At 41.0% G+C, this 20,660-nt stretch overlaps 1 protein-coding gene across 1 annotated transcript in view; it reads left to right on the top strand.

Annotated features, from left to right (window-relative positions):
• The first annotated feature begins 642 nt into the window (after positions 1-642).
• Positions 643-20,660, top strand: part of LOC110474874 (amine oxidase [flavin-containing] B) — a 50,149-nt gene continuing 30,131 nt past the window's right edge. The window contains exons 1-3 of the mRNA XM_021538643.2: positions 643-772; positions 18,119-18,213; positions 19,047-19,184. Coding sequence (XP_021394318.1) covers positions 727-772; positions 18,119-18,213; positions 19,047-19,184 — 279 coding nt within the window. The 5' untranslated portion in view covers positions 643-726. The remainder of the gene's footprint in view (positions 773-18,118; positions 18,214-19,046; positions 19,185-20,660) is intronic.

The following is a 20,660-nucleotide window of genomic DNA, read 5'->3' as shown; positions in this document are numbered from 1 at the left end:
GATTTGCCCGGCAGGATGCACACACTGGTGGATTTGCCCGGCAGGTGCACACAGGTCAGCAGGATGCAAACCCGGGTGGATTTGCCCGGCAGGATGCACACACTGGTGGATTTGCCCGGCCGGTGCACACAGACCGGCAGGATGCACACACAGGTGCATTTGCCCGGCTGGTACAAACGGGCCGGCAGGATGCAAACCCGGGTGGATTTGCCCGGCAGGATGCAAACCCGGGTGGATTTGCCCGGCAGGATGCACACACAGGTGGATTTGCCCAGCAGGATGCACACACTGGTGGATTTGCCCGGCTGGTACAAACTGGTCGGCAGGATGCAAACCCGGGTGGATTTGCCCGGCCGGTGCACACAGACCGGCAGGATGCAAACCCGGTGGATGTGCCCGGTCGGTGCACACAGACCGGCAGGATGCACACACAGGTGGATGTGCCCGGCCGGTGCACACAGACCGGCAGGATGCAAACCCGGGTGGATGTGCCCGGCCGGTGCACACAGACCGGCAGGATGCACACAGAGGTGGATTTGCCCGGCCGGTGCACACAGACCGGCAGGATGCAAACCCGGGTGGATTTGCCCGGCCGGTGCACACAGACCGGCAGGATGCAAACCCGGTGGATGTGCCCGGTCCCGCAGCGGGGGCGGTGCCAGCGCGGGGCGGGACCGGCAGAGCCCGGCCGGAGCCGCCGCGGGAGCAGCGAGCGCCCGCAGCGCCATGGCCGAGAGATGCGACGTGGTCGTGGTCGGGGGCGGCATCTCAGGTGGGTGCGGGGCCGGCGGGGCGGGGACGGGGACGGGGCAGAGCCGCGGGGGATGCGCGACCCCCGTCCGGCCCCAGCGCATCGCCACCGGCTCGGAAAAGCCGGCTGAGCGCAGCCCCATGGGTCGGGCGGAGCGCCCTGTGGTGCAGGCAGTGTTTTATTATTATAAACTATTAGTCATGTTTTGTAGTGTTATTTTACTTATTTTTGTCTTATTTTTATTTCATAATTTACTTTGCCTTTGGTTTTATTGTTACTAATTTTTATTATAATTAATTTTTATAATTAATTTTTATTTTTATTTATTTCCATTATTATTTATTTCAAATATTATTTTTGTCCAGTATTATTTATTTCCATCATTATTTATTTATATTGTATTTTTTATAATTATTTTTATTATTGTTTATATCCATTACCATTCATTCTTACTACTATTGTTCATTTTATTTAATTATTTTTTTAAATTCAATCTTATTTTATGGATGTATGTTTTATATCTCTGGTTTTTCACTGTCCAGTCCTGGCGTCCCCTGAACATGTGCAATTTGTCCAGTACCCCTGGATCTTTTGGACAAGCAAGGCTAGAAGCACTCAGCATCCTCTGCACCCAGTCCAGGGGTGTGAGGCAGAGGCCCTCGGTCACATGTGATTAATTTGAATCCTTTGCTGCCTTTTGTTCAGCACAGGTAGAGGCAGAAAGGAAAAATGCCTGCAATCAGCTGGGTGGATAGGAAGTTTCTAGCTCCCCTTTCAGCACGGCTATGGGTTTGAGAGCATGAGCAGCCTGGCAGAATGGACAGACAGCACTGGGGCCCTGGAGCCTTCTTGCACTTGAGTGACAATCAGCTCTTTTTAACCCAACCTGGGCTAGAAAACCTCTGTGCCTATCCACAGTAAATCTCTTCCCTGTGCATTTTGTTCCAAGATACATATGCCAAATAAATTGTGCATGGGCAATAGATATTTTTTTCCCCGTGTCTTTGGCATATCAGTGTTTGCTTTTTGTCCCCTTAGCACAGGGAGGTATGGAGTGATAGCTCCTGTCCCACTGGTGATCTCCTCAGAGCATGAGGAGTGTACACACATCCACAGATCCAGCAATATCTCCTGCCAAACCACAAACAATTACTCGAGATCTGTTACAAAATTTGATTTTGTCCATCCATTTTTCACATGCCTTTTAATTTCCACTCTTATATATAATTGTAGATATCTGTTTAACCATCATGCTAAGGTGTGTAGCACACAATTTGAGTGATACACAAAATGCAGAGAAAAAATCATAGGCATTATTTCCTAAGGATGATTCTCTGATAACAAACTGCTGAATAATGTTTGAATGTTTCAAGTATGTTTATACAAACAGCAAAAATTAACCATTGCTTTTCTATAAAGCACAGTAGATTCTGAACACAGTGTTATGGCTAATTTTTAACTTACACCGTGTGTCACAGTGAAACTCAGTTAAAGTAATTAGCCTATGGTAAATGTCTGCTCATGCCTCATAAACAAAAACATTTCCAGTGACATGGGTTTGTACAGCAGTAGTGCTACATTCCCTCTGTTGAATGAGTTGGAGTGAAAGAGTCAGTGTAACAGCTTTTGAACTGCCCTTGTTATCCATGGTTGCCAAGGGAATATTTTTGTGGCAGGCCTGTGCAGCCCTCTTAGGTTTTTCTGGAAGAGCATCAGAGCAGAGGAGCAGTGCTAAGCTCTGGTCAGTCGTGTGCTTTGTTCTTTACCACCTGTAGACAGCAGCAAGTGGCAGGGGGAACCAATTTTCTATTTATTTCTTTTTACACTAAATATCCACCAAAATGCTCCTGTTTTGTGCTGTATCAACTTTTCTCCTGTCTTCCCACAAAGGCTGGAAGCATACAGGCACAAAAATTGCTATTGACTGAGCACTCCTCTTCAGTCCCTTTCCTCTAGCTGTTGTGTACAGCTCCTGCTTCACCTCTGATCCACACTTGTCTGTAAATCATTGACTTGCAGCCAGGTGATGGAACTGTGGTTTTAGATCTCCTTATACTCATCTAAAACTCCTGCTAACATGCACAGCTGTTGCAGAAATCTCTTCTCCTGTCCACCAGAGAGAGAAGTGTTTGATTTTTAGAATGAGGCACCCCTTGGAGACCTGCTGTTGCTGCTCCAGAATTTGTGTGTGTTCCTTCAGCAAATCTCTGGATTTGTGCTGCCTGAGGCTCTTCTGACCAAAGCTCTGTGGCTGCTGCCTGTGAAAACAGTAGAAGGTTTTTGTCACATTGAGGTGGCTCAAGCCACCTGCTCCAGCCCCCAGCAAAGCAGGGAATTGCAGAGCAAACAAAGACTTGCTGTGCCAGCAGGAGGATGCACACAAACAAGTGTCACGGAGCTGCCATTTGGCCATCTCCTTTCTCTTTATTTCTGCAGGTAAAACAAGCTGTGCATTTGCAGGCTCAGCAGCTCTGCCTGTCTTTTTATCCAGATGTCATTAGTAGGGTTTAAAATGTAAAGACTGAAAACCTGATCATGAAGTAACAGTGCAGGGGCCTTCACAACCCTGGCAGTCTCTGTTCTTCCATCTGAAGATGCCACTTCCTTTGCTGAATCATTTTTAGTGTCCTTTATTGCAGGTTTGATAAAAGGGAAGAATAAAACTAAGGAACTTGCCAATTTAAGTTTTATGTAATGAAAATCTACTCAGAATTAGTCTTCATTTCTTTCAAGTCAAAGTAATGGTCTGTGGCTTTTCTGAAGATGTTAGGTGATCTCAATATTGATGATAATGAAGACCTTTGAGGAGCAGGAGGATTTACTAAGGATAGATTCTGTTTTATGGGTAAAACTTCAGCAAAAGTTTTTGACATTTTTTGCAAATGGTGAAGATTAAAAAGAAATATTTTAAAATAAAATTTCCCAGAGTCAAAAAGCATATATGAAAATGCTTAGCCACACATTGCATGCAGTATGCCTAGTACTAAAGAATATTTAGATCAGAAGCATAACAGACCCTCTTAGAGCTGGAATGTGCATTGTGGCAGGTTCTTTTTGCTTGGAGTCCTGTCTTTTACTTTGAAGGGCTCCTCTAGCATGAGGGTCAAAACAACTATGAGAAAACAATAAAGTTACATCATCAGACTTGTTTATCTTCTTAATTGAGAAACCAATGACTTAAAATAAAATCTTGAAATTGGTCCAGAGATTTTGTTTACAGACTTTCTCTATTTTGTTGTTGCTGTTGTGGGTTTTTTTTTTTTTTTTTTTTTTTTTTTTTTTTTTTTTTTATTCAAAAGTGTTTTCTTGTCCCCGCTTTTGCCTTGGGAGCTGCTTTCCTTGTTGTGTTTTCAAGTAAATTATCAGATTTAATCCTAATTTTATGCCAGTCCTGCTTATGAAAATGCTTCTCTTAAGTCCTGGTGCACAGATTTTACAATGAAAGTGAGGTTAATTAATTTTTTTTTCCTTAAAGGTGAAATCTTTTCTTAATTATAGTGTTATTTGAAGTATGCTTGGTGTTTTGCTGTTCACAACCAACCTGCCATGTTCCTGTAAGCTTAGAACCAAAACATACTGCAAGATAAAGTAACTCTATTGTTATGTTGGATTTTAAAAATATTTCCATACTTATGCTTGCATTATATTGATGCCACTGTGCTCTCTACTCTTCTTAAGCCTCACTTTTAATTTGTGTGACAACTTAATGTGCTGTATAATTACAGTAGCTCTCACTGCATCTGTGAACCACTGACAAGTTACTTCAAAAATAACAATGAAACCAAAACATCCCAAAACAGACCAAGTGTTTTGAGGGCTATTATGTGATGGTATTCTATACGTTTAAAAATAGACTGATGCATAGGGAAAAATTGTTTTTTAAAATCTCGGACATGTTGTAAGAAAACTATAGATGAAATAGATAATTTTCAGTAGGTACTTGTTTCTTTTGGCATCTGATAGTAAATTACAATGTCTCAATACTCCTCCTCTGAAAAGGTGGTTTTCCAAACAAGACAATTTTTTTTGGAGAACATTACTAGTCTGGGAATCCTATGCTGGATGTTCATTTGGAAAAGGAAAAATCCCACAAACCAAAAATAGGGGTGAGTATGAAACAGCTGTTCATGATGAACCAGGTTGCATCGGTCAGTGGAAGAACTCTGACCCTCTGCAGGGAGTGCCACCCTCTCTGGGATGCCCTCTGGCAAAGGGAATCCAGGACATTTTCCTGTCAGTTGGCATGATGAAGCTCTTGGTTCACATTTTCAGTCGCCTGTCTCTGTATCTTAAAGCAGGAATTTATTCCTTTTGTACTCAACCTCTCTCATGGCTAAAGCAGTATGAGCCAGTTAGATGGGATCTGCATTGACTTCTAGACATTTCACATAAAAAAAACTTGGCAATGCACAGTAAACAGAACAGAAAGCAGCTGCATAATGTTGTGAAATGGTTTGGTAGCCTAGGCAGCAGGGGCAGCTCTTGTAATTCTGAGACCTCCTAATTGGTCTGAGAGTTGATTTGATAAGAAGCTTCCCAGCCTACCTGCAGGAGCCATCTCATCTCACAAAGCTCAGGGTGATGCATCATTAAGGAAAGGTTTTTCATTAGCTTATTTAACCATTATGAAAGGGAAAGTTCATTCAGTCTGTTCAGCAAAATGTGAAAACTACTATGGAAGGGGAAAACAGGTAAGTTAGGATGGCAAAACTTTGGGAAAGGAATTGCTGTTGTATCTCTTATGGGAAATATGTTAAACTATTAAGGGAAATAACTACTAGGGAACCAAAGTTTATGTGCAGCAGTGGGTGTTAAAGTTACAAGCTGGAGAGTCCACAAGATTTTCTTATCTGTGCTGCTGAATACCTGGGTTTTTTGTTTTTTTGACAAAATTTTCAGGAGAGACTGAAAGCTCTTTGTAAGCAAGTTCTGTGCATTGTCTGCTTGGACAATCACCTGCAGGGGTGCTTTTAGTTGGTGAGATTTGTCAGAGCTTGGTCTAGTGCTTGACTAGAACCTAACCACATTGGAGGTGGTGATTGGTGTTTGTCTGCACTAGGGAGTTGGTTCAGTTCTAGTGTTTGATGTTCTGCACTATTTTTTCACATAGGCATTTTCAGCTGGTTGTCTTGGGAAACTTAGTTTCCCTGATCAAAGATAGTGACATGGAAAGAGTATTTCAATTTTGTGCTCTTCTTCCTTCCATGAAGACACAGTTACAATTGGTCATCTTTACCAGAGATGTGCACCTGCATCCTTTATGTCCATCCTTTCTGTTTTCTCCTTGCCTGCTTCTCTTTCTTTCATTTTCTTGCAGCATCAAGAGGTTGCCAAAAGATCACATTCTGCATACTTATGAATCATGATTTCCTCATTTTACTCCCTGGCACCATCAAGGTCAGGAGTTATTTTCCAGAAGTGCAATTCATTGTGCTTCCCCTGCTGTAGGAGCGATCAGTGTCAGTCAGCCAGCAGCACCATGTCAGACAGCACAGTGACAAGGTCTGGGTTAAACACTGGTGCCTGTGGTCCCAGTGGCTGTGATGAGCAGCCCTCTGCTCTGGCTCCATCCTGGGGTGTTCAGGCTGTCTAAGATGATCTCAGGAGTGTGTTGACAGGAATGCTGTTGACTACTGGAGGTACTGTTACTGGTGTGTGTTTGCAGTCTTATCCAAAGCTGTGCCAAAAAGCTGTGTATACATGTTTGCAGCCTGAGCAGTGTGGGTTTACACAGCTCTGATAGTCCCAGAGGTAAACTTCCAGTGCTGCTTGTATTATTATAAACCAGCAGAGAGTTGGCTCTATATTTACATACCTTACACAGCAGCTAATGATAAAGAATTAGGCCTTACACTTAATTTAATCAATTCAGAAGGCTTTTCTTCTTCAGAAGTTATTATTCTGTATGTAAACAATCTGGGGATTTTGGCACATTTCCCACTGACACAATTTCCTTCTCCATAGCACAAATGACAGCTGTAATTAAATAGTTATGTTATTTCATGATAAAAAGCCATGTTGTCTCTCTGCCCTTTCCCAAAAGAGGAGTTGTTTGCCTTTGTGTTCTGTCTCTGTTGTGTAGCAGTTATGTAACAGAGTGCACTGATACAGCAGTGAAGTTTATCTTGCTTATAAAAGTTTAGTGAGCAGGGTCCTAGATTACTGAAGACCTTCCTTTGGATTTTCTTTGTTGACAGTATCTCTTGATGTATTTATAAACCACTCAGGGGTGATTCCAAAATCAGTCATCATTCTTGGGGAGTTGTAGTCATAGGACATTTTGGGCTGGAAGGGACCTCTAAAGGTTGTCTGTTCCAACTGCTCTGCAATGAGCAGGGACATCTTCAGTTAGATCACATTGCTCAGAGCCCTGTCCAACCCGGCCTTGAATGTTTCCACCACCTCTCCTGTCCAACCTGTTCCAGCTCTTCACCATCCTCATTGTAAGAAATTACTTTCTTTACATCTAATCTGAATCTACCCTCTTTTAGTCTAAAAATCATTATCACTTGTCTTATTGTGACAGGCCCTACTAAGAATTTCATCCTCATCTTTCTGATAAACCTCTTTAGGCACTGGGAGCTGTTATATGGTTTTCCCTGAGCCTCTTCTCGAGGCTGAACAGCCCAAGTTCTCTCAGTCCTTCCTTGTAGAAAAAATTGTTCCATCACTTGGATCATCTCTGTGGGCCTCCTCTGGACTTGCTGCAATAGGTCCTTGCTTTTTTGTGGTGAGGACTTCAGGGTTTCAGCCAGGCTTTGGTTTCTTGAGGAATTCTATTAATCTCATTAAACTTTCAATCATTTAATTTTTATATAGCCATTTTTGAACTTAATGTGATTTTCCTTTTGGGCAGATAACCTGTTTCATCCTTGTAAACTTATGTCAGATATTATTATTGTTGCTGCCTTGAAGGATGGTTAAAATTGAATCATTCATCTAATCCACTAGTTCTTTTTCCCTTTTAGACTGATTAGAGTCTAAAGTTTATAATTTTGTAATGCTGCATTATTATTTTCTAACTTTTTTTTTTTTGCTGGTTTTAGTGGTCAGTGAGGCTGCACTGCAGGCCATTGGTATTTAAAACATGAGTGACAAGCATTCCTCTAAATAACCCACCCAAACTCTTGTATTTTGCACAACTTTCTCTGTCTTGTCAGATTTCTGTGCAAACAACTTGCTTAAAAGGAAAATAAGTATAAAGTCACTTGGAAAACTGTTTTTTCTCCACACACCATTATTTGGTTTGGGGCTGGAAGGGAAGAGAAAGAAGAATGGTCATTAGGGTCACATTTGGGGAGACCCTGATTTCTGGACAAATTAGTAATAAAAGAGGTGCTGAAAAGTGCTGCTAAGCCAGAGAGGAATTGCATTGACCAAGTCAAGAAACAGTAATAATATTATTTATGGGAAGAGCAGGCTTCTGTCCCTGTGCCACCCACAGCCCCACAGGACTCAACTGTGTGAGTTTTGTGGGCTCTTTACAGCATCAGGAGCAGCAGCAGCAGCAGATGGAGGGCAAGGAACTGCCCATGGAAATTATGAGCATCAGGATTTTTGTAGGGGGTCTCTGGGTGATTGTGTAGGGGAAAGGAGAGCAAGGGAAAGGATGGGGGAAAGCAAAGTGAAAACCATCCCTGGAAGAATGGGTGGTCTAGTCTAGAAAGTCTGAGACCTTGTGGTTTATTTCTAGTAGCTGGCACATCTGGCAAAATAAATCACAGATGCATTAATTTTTACCACTGAAGAGTCTGGCTGTGGTTCATTAGAGACTTGGGCATCTTGCAAAGATTAAGTTATGGTGGTGTCCTGGCTTCTGTTGGTACTTCATTTTTCAGGTGTTTACAAAGTTCCCTGAAGTTTTGATTAATTTTAAAGCTGCTCATTTTACAGATATTACTTTGTACTATTCAACTTTTTCATGCTTTTCAGTTTCACCCAGCTGGAAGTGAGGAGGGTGGGAGGAAAGATGCCCCTGTAGCTTCCTGCCTCCCAGGCAGATGCTCTTTATCTTGATGTTATAATTCATATATAAAACATTGAATTGAGTCTGTTCAGTTGACTGCACGCAGCAACAGCTGATCAAACAGCAGGTTCATGCTGTGCACCATGATTACCTGGATTACTAGGATAGCTTGACTATAAACTGGGCTCATTTTTGCTTGAGTGATAAATCTGTGTTTGAATGTATTAAATATTGGAGCAAGACACCTGTTTTGTTCCGATTTTAATTAATTTTTATGAGGTAGCTTGGCCAGAGGCTGAATCACTGAGTTGTAATAAATAACGAGCACAAATGAGAAAAGGGTGTAAATGCCTTTTTCCCCCCCACTTTAGATATTTCTCTTTTCTTCTATGCTTCCTTCACCATTTTTGCCCCTGCACATTCTATCAGAATGGTACAATTTTAGTGGCAGCATTTTTTCTTTGATATCAGTGACGTTTTTATGAACTGTTTGGCTCAAACTTCCTCCTGCCTGCACATAGAGATGGGTGGATGGAAGTCACAAATCATCTTATTTAGTGGCTCTCTTTTGGGCTTCTCTAGATGACATGTACATTCTCAGCCTTTGGTATCTCAGCTGGGGAATGGTTTGGGCTTTCAACAGGGTTAATCTTAATTTTTTGGTTGTTCAAATAAATAAAATGTTTGCAAATCCTTGTAGGTTTTACAATTTAGCCTCTCTGTGTGTGTGCACACGTACTTGTATTTATGGGCTGTGATGATGATAGAAGTTTTCAAAGAGCCTCTGGGGTGGGGCTGTTTGGAAGTGACTTTGAGAAGTACTCAATATAAATCTGTAATTACTGTGTGCTATTTGTGTGAAAATCATTAGCTGAAGATCAATTAAATTGTGAAATAAAAATGGTAGCCATGGAATGAGGACATGATGAGTCTGCTGAGCTTTGCTGTTGCTCAGCCTGACCTAGGTGAACACCTGAGTCATTAGATGCTAAGAAATCTGGGAAATTACATGTTAATCTTTAATGTCAAGATATGAGAATGATACTCTGTTTATTTTTTAAGTTCACCTCTTCTAGTTAATTGTATTTTTTAAGCATTTACTTTTCTCAGAGAACTAAAAAAAATTGAATTTGTTGCTTGAGAACAAGCAAGACTTGGCAAACCAGATAAGCATTTCTCTTCTGAGACAACTTGCATAATTTTGCAAGAGTTTGTAGATGCAGCTTAACCTTTTTTTTTTCTCACATTGCTGTGTATGGAAGGCAAAACTATTCTTCAGAGTAAATCTGGATGGCATTTTATTTCCTTGTAGATCTCTTCATAATAGTAATGCCTAAAAGGAGCCTTTAGGAAACTGCCTGTATAGACCCTCAGCCAGTTCACTGTGCTTGGCTTTATTTGATCCAGTACTGTGATCTGTTTGCTGTAGCACTTGCAGTTCACTCTGTCCTTTTTTCCTCCTGTGTTATGTCTGTTGTGTTTTGAGGCAGCCCAGATTGAAAACTAGCAGAAAAGGATGACAAAAGCTAAAGGAAGCCCTGGGACTGAGGGTGTGTGATAATATCAGAGTATAAATTATAATTATATCATTAATGTTATTATTAACTTTTTCAGTATATTTTGGAGCCATAACAAAGGACATGCAGAATGTGTTTGGCTTTGGTTTTTTACCTGCCTGAAGCCTAGAAGAAGACTTCTGACATGCTTTTAAAGTATGAGGTAGCCAAGGCTGTTCATGACAAGTCCATTAAATGAAGAGAACACAGTAAATGATTGATACTAGAAATAACTCAACCTTTGAAAATCTGGAGTGCCCAGTTTTGTCAATATGAAGTCTCAAGGGGAACTTCAGATGTAAAAGTGAAGTAGAAATGAGGGAAGCCTTGGGCAGAGCAGCTGTGCCTTCAGTGCTTAAGCCTGAGTACCACTGTACCAAAGGTGTTGAGTTTCCACCCAAATGCTACAAATTGTCTTCATCCCATGCTTGGCAGGGCTTGAGGTTAACACCCCACAACTTTGGTCATCTCACTGATATCTGCTCAGGCTCTGTATCGCTTAACCAGCTGCAATGCTTGGGACAAGCATAGGCTGAATGTTTGTAATTCTGGTTTTAAGAACTTAGTAAATGCTGCTCCTGCACCATGGATGGATCATCCAGGAGCTCTTGCAGGGAGGTCACTGAAAGCTAGAGCTAGAGTTTATGCTCCCTTGAAGTCCCATTAACTCCTACTGACCTCGGTGGCAAAATTACAGAAATTACAGACAGAAAAACTCATTGCCTTGGCTAGACAATGAAATGCCAACAGAAATAAATTATATTTGCTCATAGAGTGCTGTATCTTAGGCAGAAATGTTAGGTTCTTTGTACAAATATTTTAAGTAAATGTACATTTTAAGCAGATAGGTTGATAATGTCTCTTTTTGCTCCTTGGGGTTTCTGAAACTGTAATTTTGTTGTTTTCCTAAGCTCTGTAGTATTCTAAATGACTGATATTCATTTTAATGGCGTTAATTGCAGCATGGTGATACAGTTTAGGAAAACAGAGTATCTCCCCCCATGGCCTAAATACTTGGGTCAAAAAAGAGTTGCTTTGCTAGTTTTCACTGTAGTGTTTAGACATGAAAGCAAGGCATGACTGAGAGTAACAACTTACATTGGCCCAGCTCTACCATGGTTTTAGGTTCTGAACTAAAATTTTTGAATTTTCTTTGATAAGATTGAGTCAGATACCTAAATTAGTATTGTTAAGATGGCCCAAGTTAGAGAAGTTAAAAGGTTGCCGTCACACTGAAGGCACAGTATTCTTCACACGAGCAAAATTCCTCAAACTTCCCATACTGTGAGGAACCTTACAAAACAATCCTGTGCCACCTTAACGCACCCAGACCCTGGGTTGTGCTTTTTTAATGCTGTTGTTTTTTTGCTTTTTGTTTTATTTACAATCCATATCTATAATGCCTTGCAGGCATTACTGTCTCAAGCCATTATTTCAATTAAAACATTTTAGCTGGCAGATGAGGAGTGACAGAGCTAAAGGTGACCAGCGCCAGGTTCGATCTCTCAGTGGTGGAGCAGTAATCAGATTGTGTTCATTAGGGCACAGACAAGACCAAGGCTATTAAATTCCAGTTTCTAGCACAGCGATGCAATAAAGAAGCTGTGGAGCACAAAGGAAAAATCCCACTGGTGCAAAACGGCTGCCTGGCTGTGGGTGAGGTCTTCTCCTGCTCCTGCCCTCTGTCCCTCTGGGTCACAGTGACATGGAAACTCATGCTGGTGGCACTGAATTACAGGATGTTGTGGGGACATTTCTTAGAAGGAGGTCAGAGAGCCCTGAGTATAAACAAGGAGGGGTTTTGTTTGAATAGTCAAGTAATTTGATCTAAACAACAGCAAACTGGATTCTTCCACTAACTGATATAATTTTTACATGCTAGAAACTTAATTCCTGATTGAATGAGTGGTTTTTTTTTTTCTTTTTTTTTTTTTTTGCTTTCTCCCACAATTTACCTCACCTGCCTGGGGCATGTTCCTCTCTTCTTCTTCTTCTTGACCTCATTCACTGCAACTGTGTTGACCATGAATGATGCTGTTCTCCCCAAATGTCCTTCTGCAGCATTAACAAATGGATTTTGTTTCTTTGGGTAAAGTGCAGCAGTTTTGGCCAAATTCTTTTATTTGCTGTATGGATGTTACAAGTATTTTGCAACCATTCCTGAGCATCAAAGGTGGTAGGTCAGGGATACTGTACCAAGACATCTAATAATGAGGAAATTTGTATTTCCCATGTGATCTAACAGCAATAGCAGCTTCTATAACTTTTTATAGGTTTTGACAGATTTCCTATGTTTTTCTTAACATTTTAGATACTTCAGGTGGGGATTTTAAAATTTATTTATTTGGGTTTGGGTTGTTTTTAGTGGTTTTTTTTTGTTTGTTTTTTTTGGTTTTTTGGGTTTTTTTGAGACTCATCACTTAAATTAAGAAAATAAGTTAAATTCATTACATCTCTGGTCCAAATGAGACTTGTATTCAAGATCAAGAAGAGGAATACAAAGATTACTAAAATAACAGCTTCAATGTGTTCAATATCCATGGACATCCATCTGTTGAATAATTGAATGGTTCTGTTAAAAATACTTGAGTCCATCTACCTTAGACCCTGAACTGAAGTCTTACTTATCTCTATATAATCAATTGCAATATGTTTTGGTTTTTTACTGTCATTCTTGTGAAACATTTCTGCATCTCACAGTTTCTCCATTAACAGAGGACTGGGTTTGTTCTGCAGGCTGTTATCCCATTTCCAAGGTGCATTTTTAGGCACATCCTGATGCTGAGCCTGGTGCAATGATTGTTCACTGCTCTGGACTGCACCAGGGCTGCTCTGCCCACTGGCTCTGTGCAAAGCAGCATCTGCTACCTGACATCCCTGCAGACTCACTCATTTAGATGTGGCTGAACAGGTTGACAGCCAGGAAAAAAAACCAAAAAAACCATCATTTGCAAACATATCTTTTGTGTCAGAATAAATACAGGGAGGAAAATGTTGGCAAATTCCATAAATTGAAGGAAGTTCTGCATTAAGACCTGCAAGTTAATACAGCACAAGTACAATGGCAGCATTTCTTCCCACTCAATGTGCAATTTTAGTCAAAGGGAGGAATTTTTATGGTTATAAGGTGAACAATTTTTTTTGTGCCAGCTATTTTAGAAGTTATTAATTGACTGCCTATGGCTTAGAATTTTCTTTGCTCCCCTCCATGAATTAAAATTTAGAATTAGTAGATGATTTTTATAATTATATGTAAGAAGCAATTTTTTTCCTAGAAAGGAGATAATAATTATGGAGGAACATGATAAAGTAGTGAGTAATGCAGAGAAAGTAAAACAGGAATGCCTTCAGAAATTTACAGCTTTTCAGAGATGCAATTTCCAGTCATGTCCTTTCTAGTGGGTTTTTTTTTCTGAAATGCTAAGATTAAAGGGCATTTCAGTAAAATTGCTGATTCCAGGCAGAACAAAATGGTGTTATGAAATTTCATTTTTTTTTTTTTTTAATAGACTTTAGAATACTCTTTGGATAGTCAAATGTATTTGATCATAGGGCTACATTGTAGGGCACATGGGGGTCAGATGAAAAATGAGATTCTTCTCACATTTTTCAATTCAAATATAAATATAATAAATATACTATTTATATTATATATATGCAAGTATATGGAATAAAAATACACACACACACACATATATATATATACGCAAATATATATCATAAACATTAGACTCTGTGATCTTGGAAATATTTCTAAGCTTAATGATTCTATGAAATAGCAGTTTGGATTTTGCCCTAGCATAAGTATTTAAAATTTTTCTGTTTTAAAAAAGAATTACAAATCTGAATTAGTCATTCTCTCAGGATAAGAAAACTGTTGATGTTGGGAAGTGAGGTTATAATGGAGCTGTTCAGTGAAATGGTGCAGTTTAAGGTGTTTAGTAGGTACAGAGACATCAAACAAGAAAGAAAGAAGTTGGAACTGAAGATGAAATAATTACTGTGATGATTACATTTGAGTCCAATCTGTGTGAATGCACAGTACTGCACGATGGGGAAAGAAATGATTTTCGTGACTTGAACTTGTGTTATAAGATTCTGGGGGAGGCAATCTCCCACCAGCATCTCTGGGTGGCTGCTTTGGGTACCGGGTTGCCATGGCAACAGATGGAGACTTGCCCAGTTAAGCATCCTCTAAACACGGTGGTATTTTCAGTCTAGGACTTCAAATAATCATCTTTGCTTCTTTGTTGTTTGCATTAATTATCTGACTATTGGCTCTTTGAGCAGACCTGCAGGTGAGGCTGCTTAACTTTGATTTCTGGTTTATCTCTCTATATATATTTACATATGGCTCTCTGTGGTCCCTTGGAGAAAGCTGACCTGCCCTGGACACTGCACCCAATTTCTGTCTTCTGTGAAGTGATGGCAAAAGTGTCTGAGCCCTTATATTGCAATTCAGGTCTGATTCTACTGAAATGCTCCTGGGGAGGAGGAAAAGGTGCCTCTGGGTGACAAAACACTGTGCATAGGAGCAATAATAGAATCAGTTGCAGTTTTGGATGGTTTTTGCATTTGAATGCAACTCTTTGCCTCACTCATGAGGAATGGGGGAAATGTCAAAGATCTGCCTTCTGTTAGTGATGTGTTAAAGTGGCAGGTAAGCCAGAGGCAGTGCTGGAATGTGTAACATGTGAAGGGTTAAACTTCTCAAGAGGAGACCTTATATCATGTGTGACTGATTTTTTTCCAGGCTTTGCTTCACAGGTATTGTGTGTGCTCTGTTTGCAGCAATCGAGGCACAGAGAGACCACTCTGACTCTTGCCCAGAAAAGAGGTTGTGGTTTGTGGGGTTTTCTGTAGCAGTTGTTAGTTTGTGAAATGCAAATATCAACCTCATGCTCCAATATTCACATTCTAGTGTTCATTTCTATTTTAATATGCTTTTGCTGCTGTTTCTGGTGCCTTGCCTGCCCTTGTACCACTTTGGCTCAGAGCCTTCTCTCCACAACTTCCAGTCCCCTCACTGTTATTCCAGTGGCAGTCCATGACTCCATTTGGGGCCTTGGGTCCAGCTCCAGGAACAGATATGGAGTGATGTGGCATTACTGTGATTCCCAATGTGTGAGGTACCAAAACCAGCAACTTTCCCACCTGGCACTTGCACTGTAATGTGGTATCTGTCACCAGCAGCCTTGAGTTTTCCTGTTCTGTGTGTGCTAAGAGACCTGCTTTAGTCCTTTGCTGTGTCCTCTGGCCCTCCTGAGTCTCTGCTTCTTCCATCTCTTTCCTTATGTGTTTGTGCTGATTTGTGCAGCAAACCTGAGACCAGGACAGAGCTGTGATGTGGCTGAGAGGAAAGGGAGGCCACCAGCCCTTGATTAGGAGATGCTCAGTTTGGGGACCCTGCAGACTGCATCTCCAAGCCGCAGGGACACATCCCTCCCCCTGCAGAGGTCAGATCTGCTGGAGGATGGGCATGGATGGGGCAGTGAGATACAACGAGCCTGATCCTTCCCTCAACACTGTTCTGGTTTTTGTTTTTTGCTTCAGGAAAGAGGAAACTCTTGTCCATCTTTAACAGGTCCATGTGTGAATGTGGCAGGGGGTGGGGGAAATAAACATTGGGGAGTGACTAGTAGGTGCAATCAGATGGATGAAAGGTGCAGGAGGAAATGAGGAGGTGGTGCCTGGGCTGCCAATCAACAGCAGTTCAGTGGAATCTGGAGTTATCCTTTCACAAACTTCTCTGTTGGTTCAGCTCCTGGGAATAAACTGCTTTTGTTCCCAGCTACACTGAAATGTTTATTCATTAGATTTCAATAAAGAAAGTCAAATCTCATATCCCTTAATCAGTGTTGGTAACTGAATGGTATTAATTGATTACTCAATACCTGTTAGCGTGAAAAGCCAGCAGAGACCTTCAGTGACAACAGCCTTCAGTTAATGCATTCGTTCTGTAAATTATTAATAACTAATATTGATCCTCTCCCAACTGATGAAGTATTTGTCTTTTTTTCTTTAACAGATAAGCCAGATTTATTTAGGAATTTTGTTGCTTATTTTTCTCCAGGAGTCAGTTTCTCCTTGCAAGTTGTTTGAAAGGATTGTCCATGTTTACATACCACAGCTGTTTCTGTATTATGTTCTTCCTTGGTATCTTCAAATATTTTTGAGTGTAGTCAAGGCTACAGATCCAGCCAGATGTTTTTGCAATATAATTTCCTCAGTAGGAAGTACAGAAAGACCTTTATCAGTTTCATTACTGGTTTTCTCACCAATACTTATGTGAAAACCCAAGATAAATAAGCCCATGAAACTAGGAAAAAAAAAAAAAAAAGGTGGTGGGAGGGTATGATGTTCTAATGGAAACATCTGCAGCTGTTCTTCAGAAAATGTCAAATTCTTCAGATAGATAAGTCTACACTATTATTTTTTTTTTTATATTTTTTTTTTTTTTTCAGATGGGGAAAGAAAGAGCTTAACTGCAGCACGTTGCAGCAGTTTCACTACGGGGCTGGGAACATTCTCCTACTCCCAGTCCACGAGTTGGTGACCAGAATGTTCTGTAGCCTCTCCCCAGGACTGCTATATTTTCTTCATTTTCATTTCATTCAGTCCTACCATGTTAGCTTGGACCATCTGTTTTTGCTGTCAGTTCTTTTTGCCATTTCTTCCACGGCTGCTTTCTGCTTGGAACAATCTGTTTGGATGACAACCCAAAAACTGCATGTACTAGGACACACAGAGGGAGCTGATTGCATTCTCATGGTAACAAGGCAGGGAGCCAGAAAGAGTAGATAAATTACGATGTAGGAGTGTGGCTTCCAGCCTGGCCTCTTGCTGAACTTTATTCAACACATCCTGTTGGTTCAAAAGGATGATACAACCTGCTAGAATATAACTCTTGTCCTACTAGAAATTCACATGTGGCCGAAGTAAGCACCTCGGTTTATTTAAATCTCAGTTTGTGTGCTGAAGTAAAAGGCAGAGATGATCTCAGGAAGTTGAGAGGTTGTGGGCTGGATTCCCTCCATGTGCACCCTTTCTAGTTCTCTTCATTTCCACAGCAGCTTGACACACCTGCTGCAGGGCTTGACTCTGATATTTTCCACTGTAATTGTGAGGATTTATGACATCACAACTAAAAAGAGATATTGCCTCCTCTGTTTTTACTGTTCCTTCACTTGGGTGTCTCAGCTTTAAGAGTCACAAGATGGAAATAAAATTTATTAAAAAATGGATGAGAAAAAAGCAATTTTTTGGGGTTGTCTTACCCATACTTTTAATTCATGTTGCCACACACAGCTGCACATTCTGTCTCTTAGTCAGACCATGTGTTCTTCTGGAGATGAAACCTCTGACCTGAATGTGTGGGAACTTTGCTACTGTACTTCAAAATATTCAGAACTGGAAAGCAGAGACATAGAACAAGTGTCAGCAAAACCTCACAAATTTAGGACAATCCTAATAACACTTCTTCCTTTTTTGTTGTTTTTGGGGTGATAAAAAATGAAATGTTGGGGAGGACAGCTTTCTGTTTACAAACAGTAAAGTTTTTCAATTCTCTGCTGGCTGATGCATCAGAATTCCTGAGCATGTGGTGCAAAACTTGCTCAGCACATGTAAAATAGGACAACAAATTGTTTAATTAGGTGGCTTCAGTTCCTTTTAATGATTACTGGGTCTTGAGGGTTTTAATTCCACCACCTCACCACTCTGGCTTAGTGTTTGAATGAAAAATTGAGGATTTGGATGGACAGCTATGAGAATATTTACATATCAAGTCACAAGAGCTGTGCAGTGCAGATGTATGCTATAATTGCCTTTCTTTTTCTCTTTTAGGTCTCTCAGCAGCCAAGCTACTGACTGAGTCAGGCTTGAATGTGGTGTTGCTGGAAGCCAATGACAGAGTTGGTGGAAGAACTTTCACCGTAAGGGTAATTATCCCCAGAGCCATTTACATATTCATGCTTACAGTATGTGCCGTGTCGGGGAAAGTTTATAGGGTACCAGCAGGTGGGAAATTTCCTGATACTGTACCAATAAGAGGAGGGAAAGACTGGCATGATGGTGGGGTCATAATATTTCTGTGATCTTTGGGCTCTGGAGTCACCCATCTGGGAAGCAGAACACAATGAGCTAAGTTTCAAATTCATTTCCTGGGGAAAGACACTGCAGAAATCTCTATGGAAGGAACACCCACGAGGCCAGCCATGCTGTGAACAGTCTTGAGCTGAACTGTTGCATGGCCCATACAGAATGGTGTAGGGCTGGTTGGGAAGTAGAACAACTCCCTTCACTCCATTCTTCTGCTCTGTCTTGATGTGGGACATCCCCTCTCACTCTCTGCCCATTAGAAAATCTTGCTTGTGCTGCTTCCTAGGATAGTGTGTTTTAAACTGGTCCCTGGTGAGATGCCTGACTGAGCAAGAGCTGCACAGATGTCTCTGACTTTCTCCTCTCTCTGCCTGCCAGGCTCTTTCCTTTTTTAAGGCTGTAATGTAACAATGGGTAACCTATTCTGGTTATGAGTTCCAAATTATAATCAACATGCTGGTTTTGAACTCAATAATCACCAAACCAGAGCTCTACCAAAGAATTTGTTTTCCATGGGGAGAAGAATCTTAGCCAAAATGCTTTGGGAGTATTTAATTTAATTTCATTCCTCTAGATTGCTCTTTTAACTTGAATGCTATTTACAAAGAGCTTACCTCTTTTGGTTTTGGTTTTTTTCCCTTCCCTTTTGTGTGTGTTGTGTGTGATAAACCAGAATAAGCAAGTTAAATATGTGGACCTTGGAGGGGCTTATGTGGGGCCAACACAGAATCGTCTCCTGCGGCTCTCTAAAGAGTTGGGGATAGAGACATACAAAGTGAATGAAGTTGAGCACCTGATTCACCATGTCAAGGTAAGAGATGCTCTCAAGCTGCTGCTGTAAAACATGAACGTTGTAGTGCTGTCCTCTCTCCTTGTTTCCCACTCTTGCTGCAATAGAGAATGCCTGTTTGAGTATGCAGCATCTGAGTTTGTTCGTTAAAAAATAAGTGTGTTGGTAATGAAATCACCAGCAAATTGCTATGCTAGTACAAATTATGACACACACACATATTTATGTGTGTACCCCATGGGTGCATCCTGTTAGCTCATGCTGTGGCTCAGGTTAGATGAAAGATCTCAGAAAACTTCTTTGTTTTTTGAGAGTCACAGCAACTCTGACTCTTCTGTGCAGGTCAGCTCTGATATGCATTGCCCAAAGTATCTGAAAATCCCTTTCAGAAGTCCTGGATGTATCTCCAGGGGGGGCTGAAAGTCTCTCAGGATGGGCTTCCTAAACCAGTGACAGTAATTATGCCAATGAAAGAAATGTGAAAGTCTGTGTCTGGTTTGTGCTGATGGGGAGACTTAACATGCAGAGCAGCAAAATAGTAACTGCAAAAGGCTCTGGGAATCACAGTCTTGTGGAGGCAGATCTGAGCCTCCACATGGTCTGAAATAGAACAGATATGGCAAAGCTGTTAAAAAGCCCACGTATTCTCAGTAGTCATTCTCCAAAAGAGCATCCTTTCTCCTTTCCTGATACAGACCAGCGCTGCACTTGCACAGAAAAGAAACTTTCCTTTTCAGACCCAAGGAAATTAACTCTGGGTTTCATTGTGTGCTTAGGAAAAGCCATTGTACAATGACTGGCAAAATATTTGTAGTTGATATTTGATCAAAGGTTAAAGACCTTGACAGTTTTTAAAACAGCTGCAGAGAGAAGATGTCCTGTCATGTTTTCCATTATTGTTTCCACTCAATTGTTATAAAAAAGAAGAGTGTTCTCAAAGTAATTGTAATTACCATTTCTGTGGTAGAGCTAATGATACTTCCACGCTGCTCTGTTTTGTGTGCCTCTGGCATCATCTTCAAAGCCAAATTTTCTGTTTGCTCACAGTATTTAGCCTTCAAATCCTCCCAAACAGTGATAGGATGTCATACCACGAGGGGAAACACTTGATATGGCCAGTCAGGATGCCCAGCTTTTCAGGGCAACCTGTTCTAGCATGGTGGCATTCCAAAATACTACTAGAAATCAGTTTCTTGAGGTTGTTCCCAGTCAAGTGTTCAAAGTCTCCAAGGAGAGAGATCCCAGCTGCTGGCTGAGTACTCCCAAGCCATGCTAAGAACCTAAAGGTTATATGGAAATATTTTTTATGCTCAATTACCTGTAGGAACTCCTGAAGAGAGGAGGGAGACAACTGTGTGCCAGATCTCCCTGGTAGCCAGGCAAGAGGTAAAGAGAAGAGATAATTCCACACTCAACAGCCCATCCTTTGCATTTTGTGATTTCATTAATTTAAAATAATTTATTTCCATTTTTCTCCTGTGTTTATCATTAACATAG

The sequence above is a fragment of the Lonchura striata genome, chromosome 2, assembly GCF_046129695.1.
Source record: "Lonchura striata isolate bLonStr1 chromosome 2, bLonStr1.mat, whole genome shotgun sequence".
NCBI lineage: Eukaryota > Metazoa > Chordata > Aves > Passeriformes > Estrildidae > Lonchura > Lonchura striata.
Note: the sequence above shows the minus strand (reverse complement) of the source record. Positions and strands in the feature narration are given on the sequence as shown.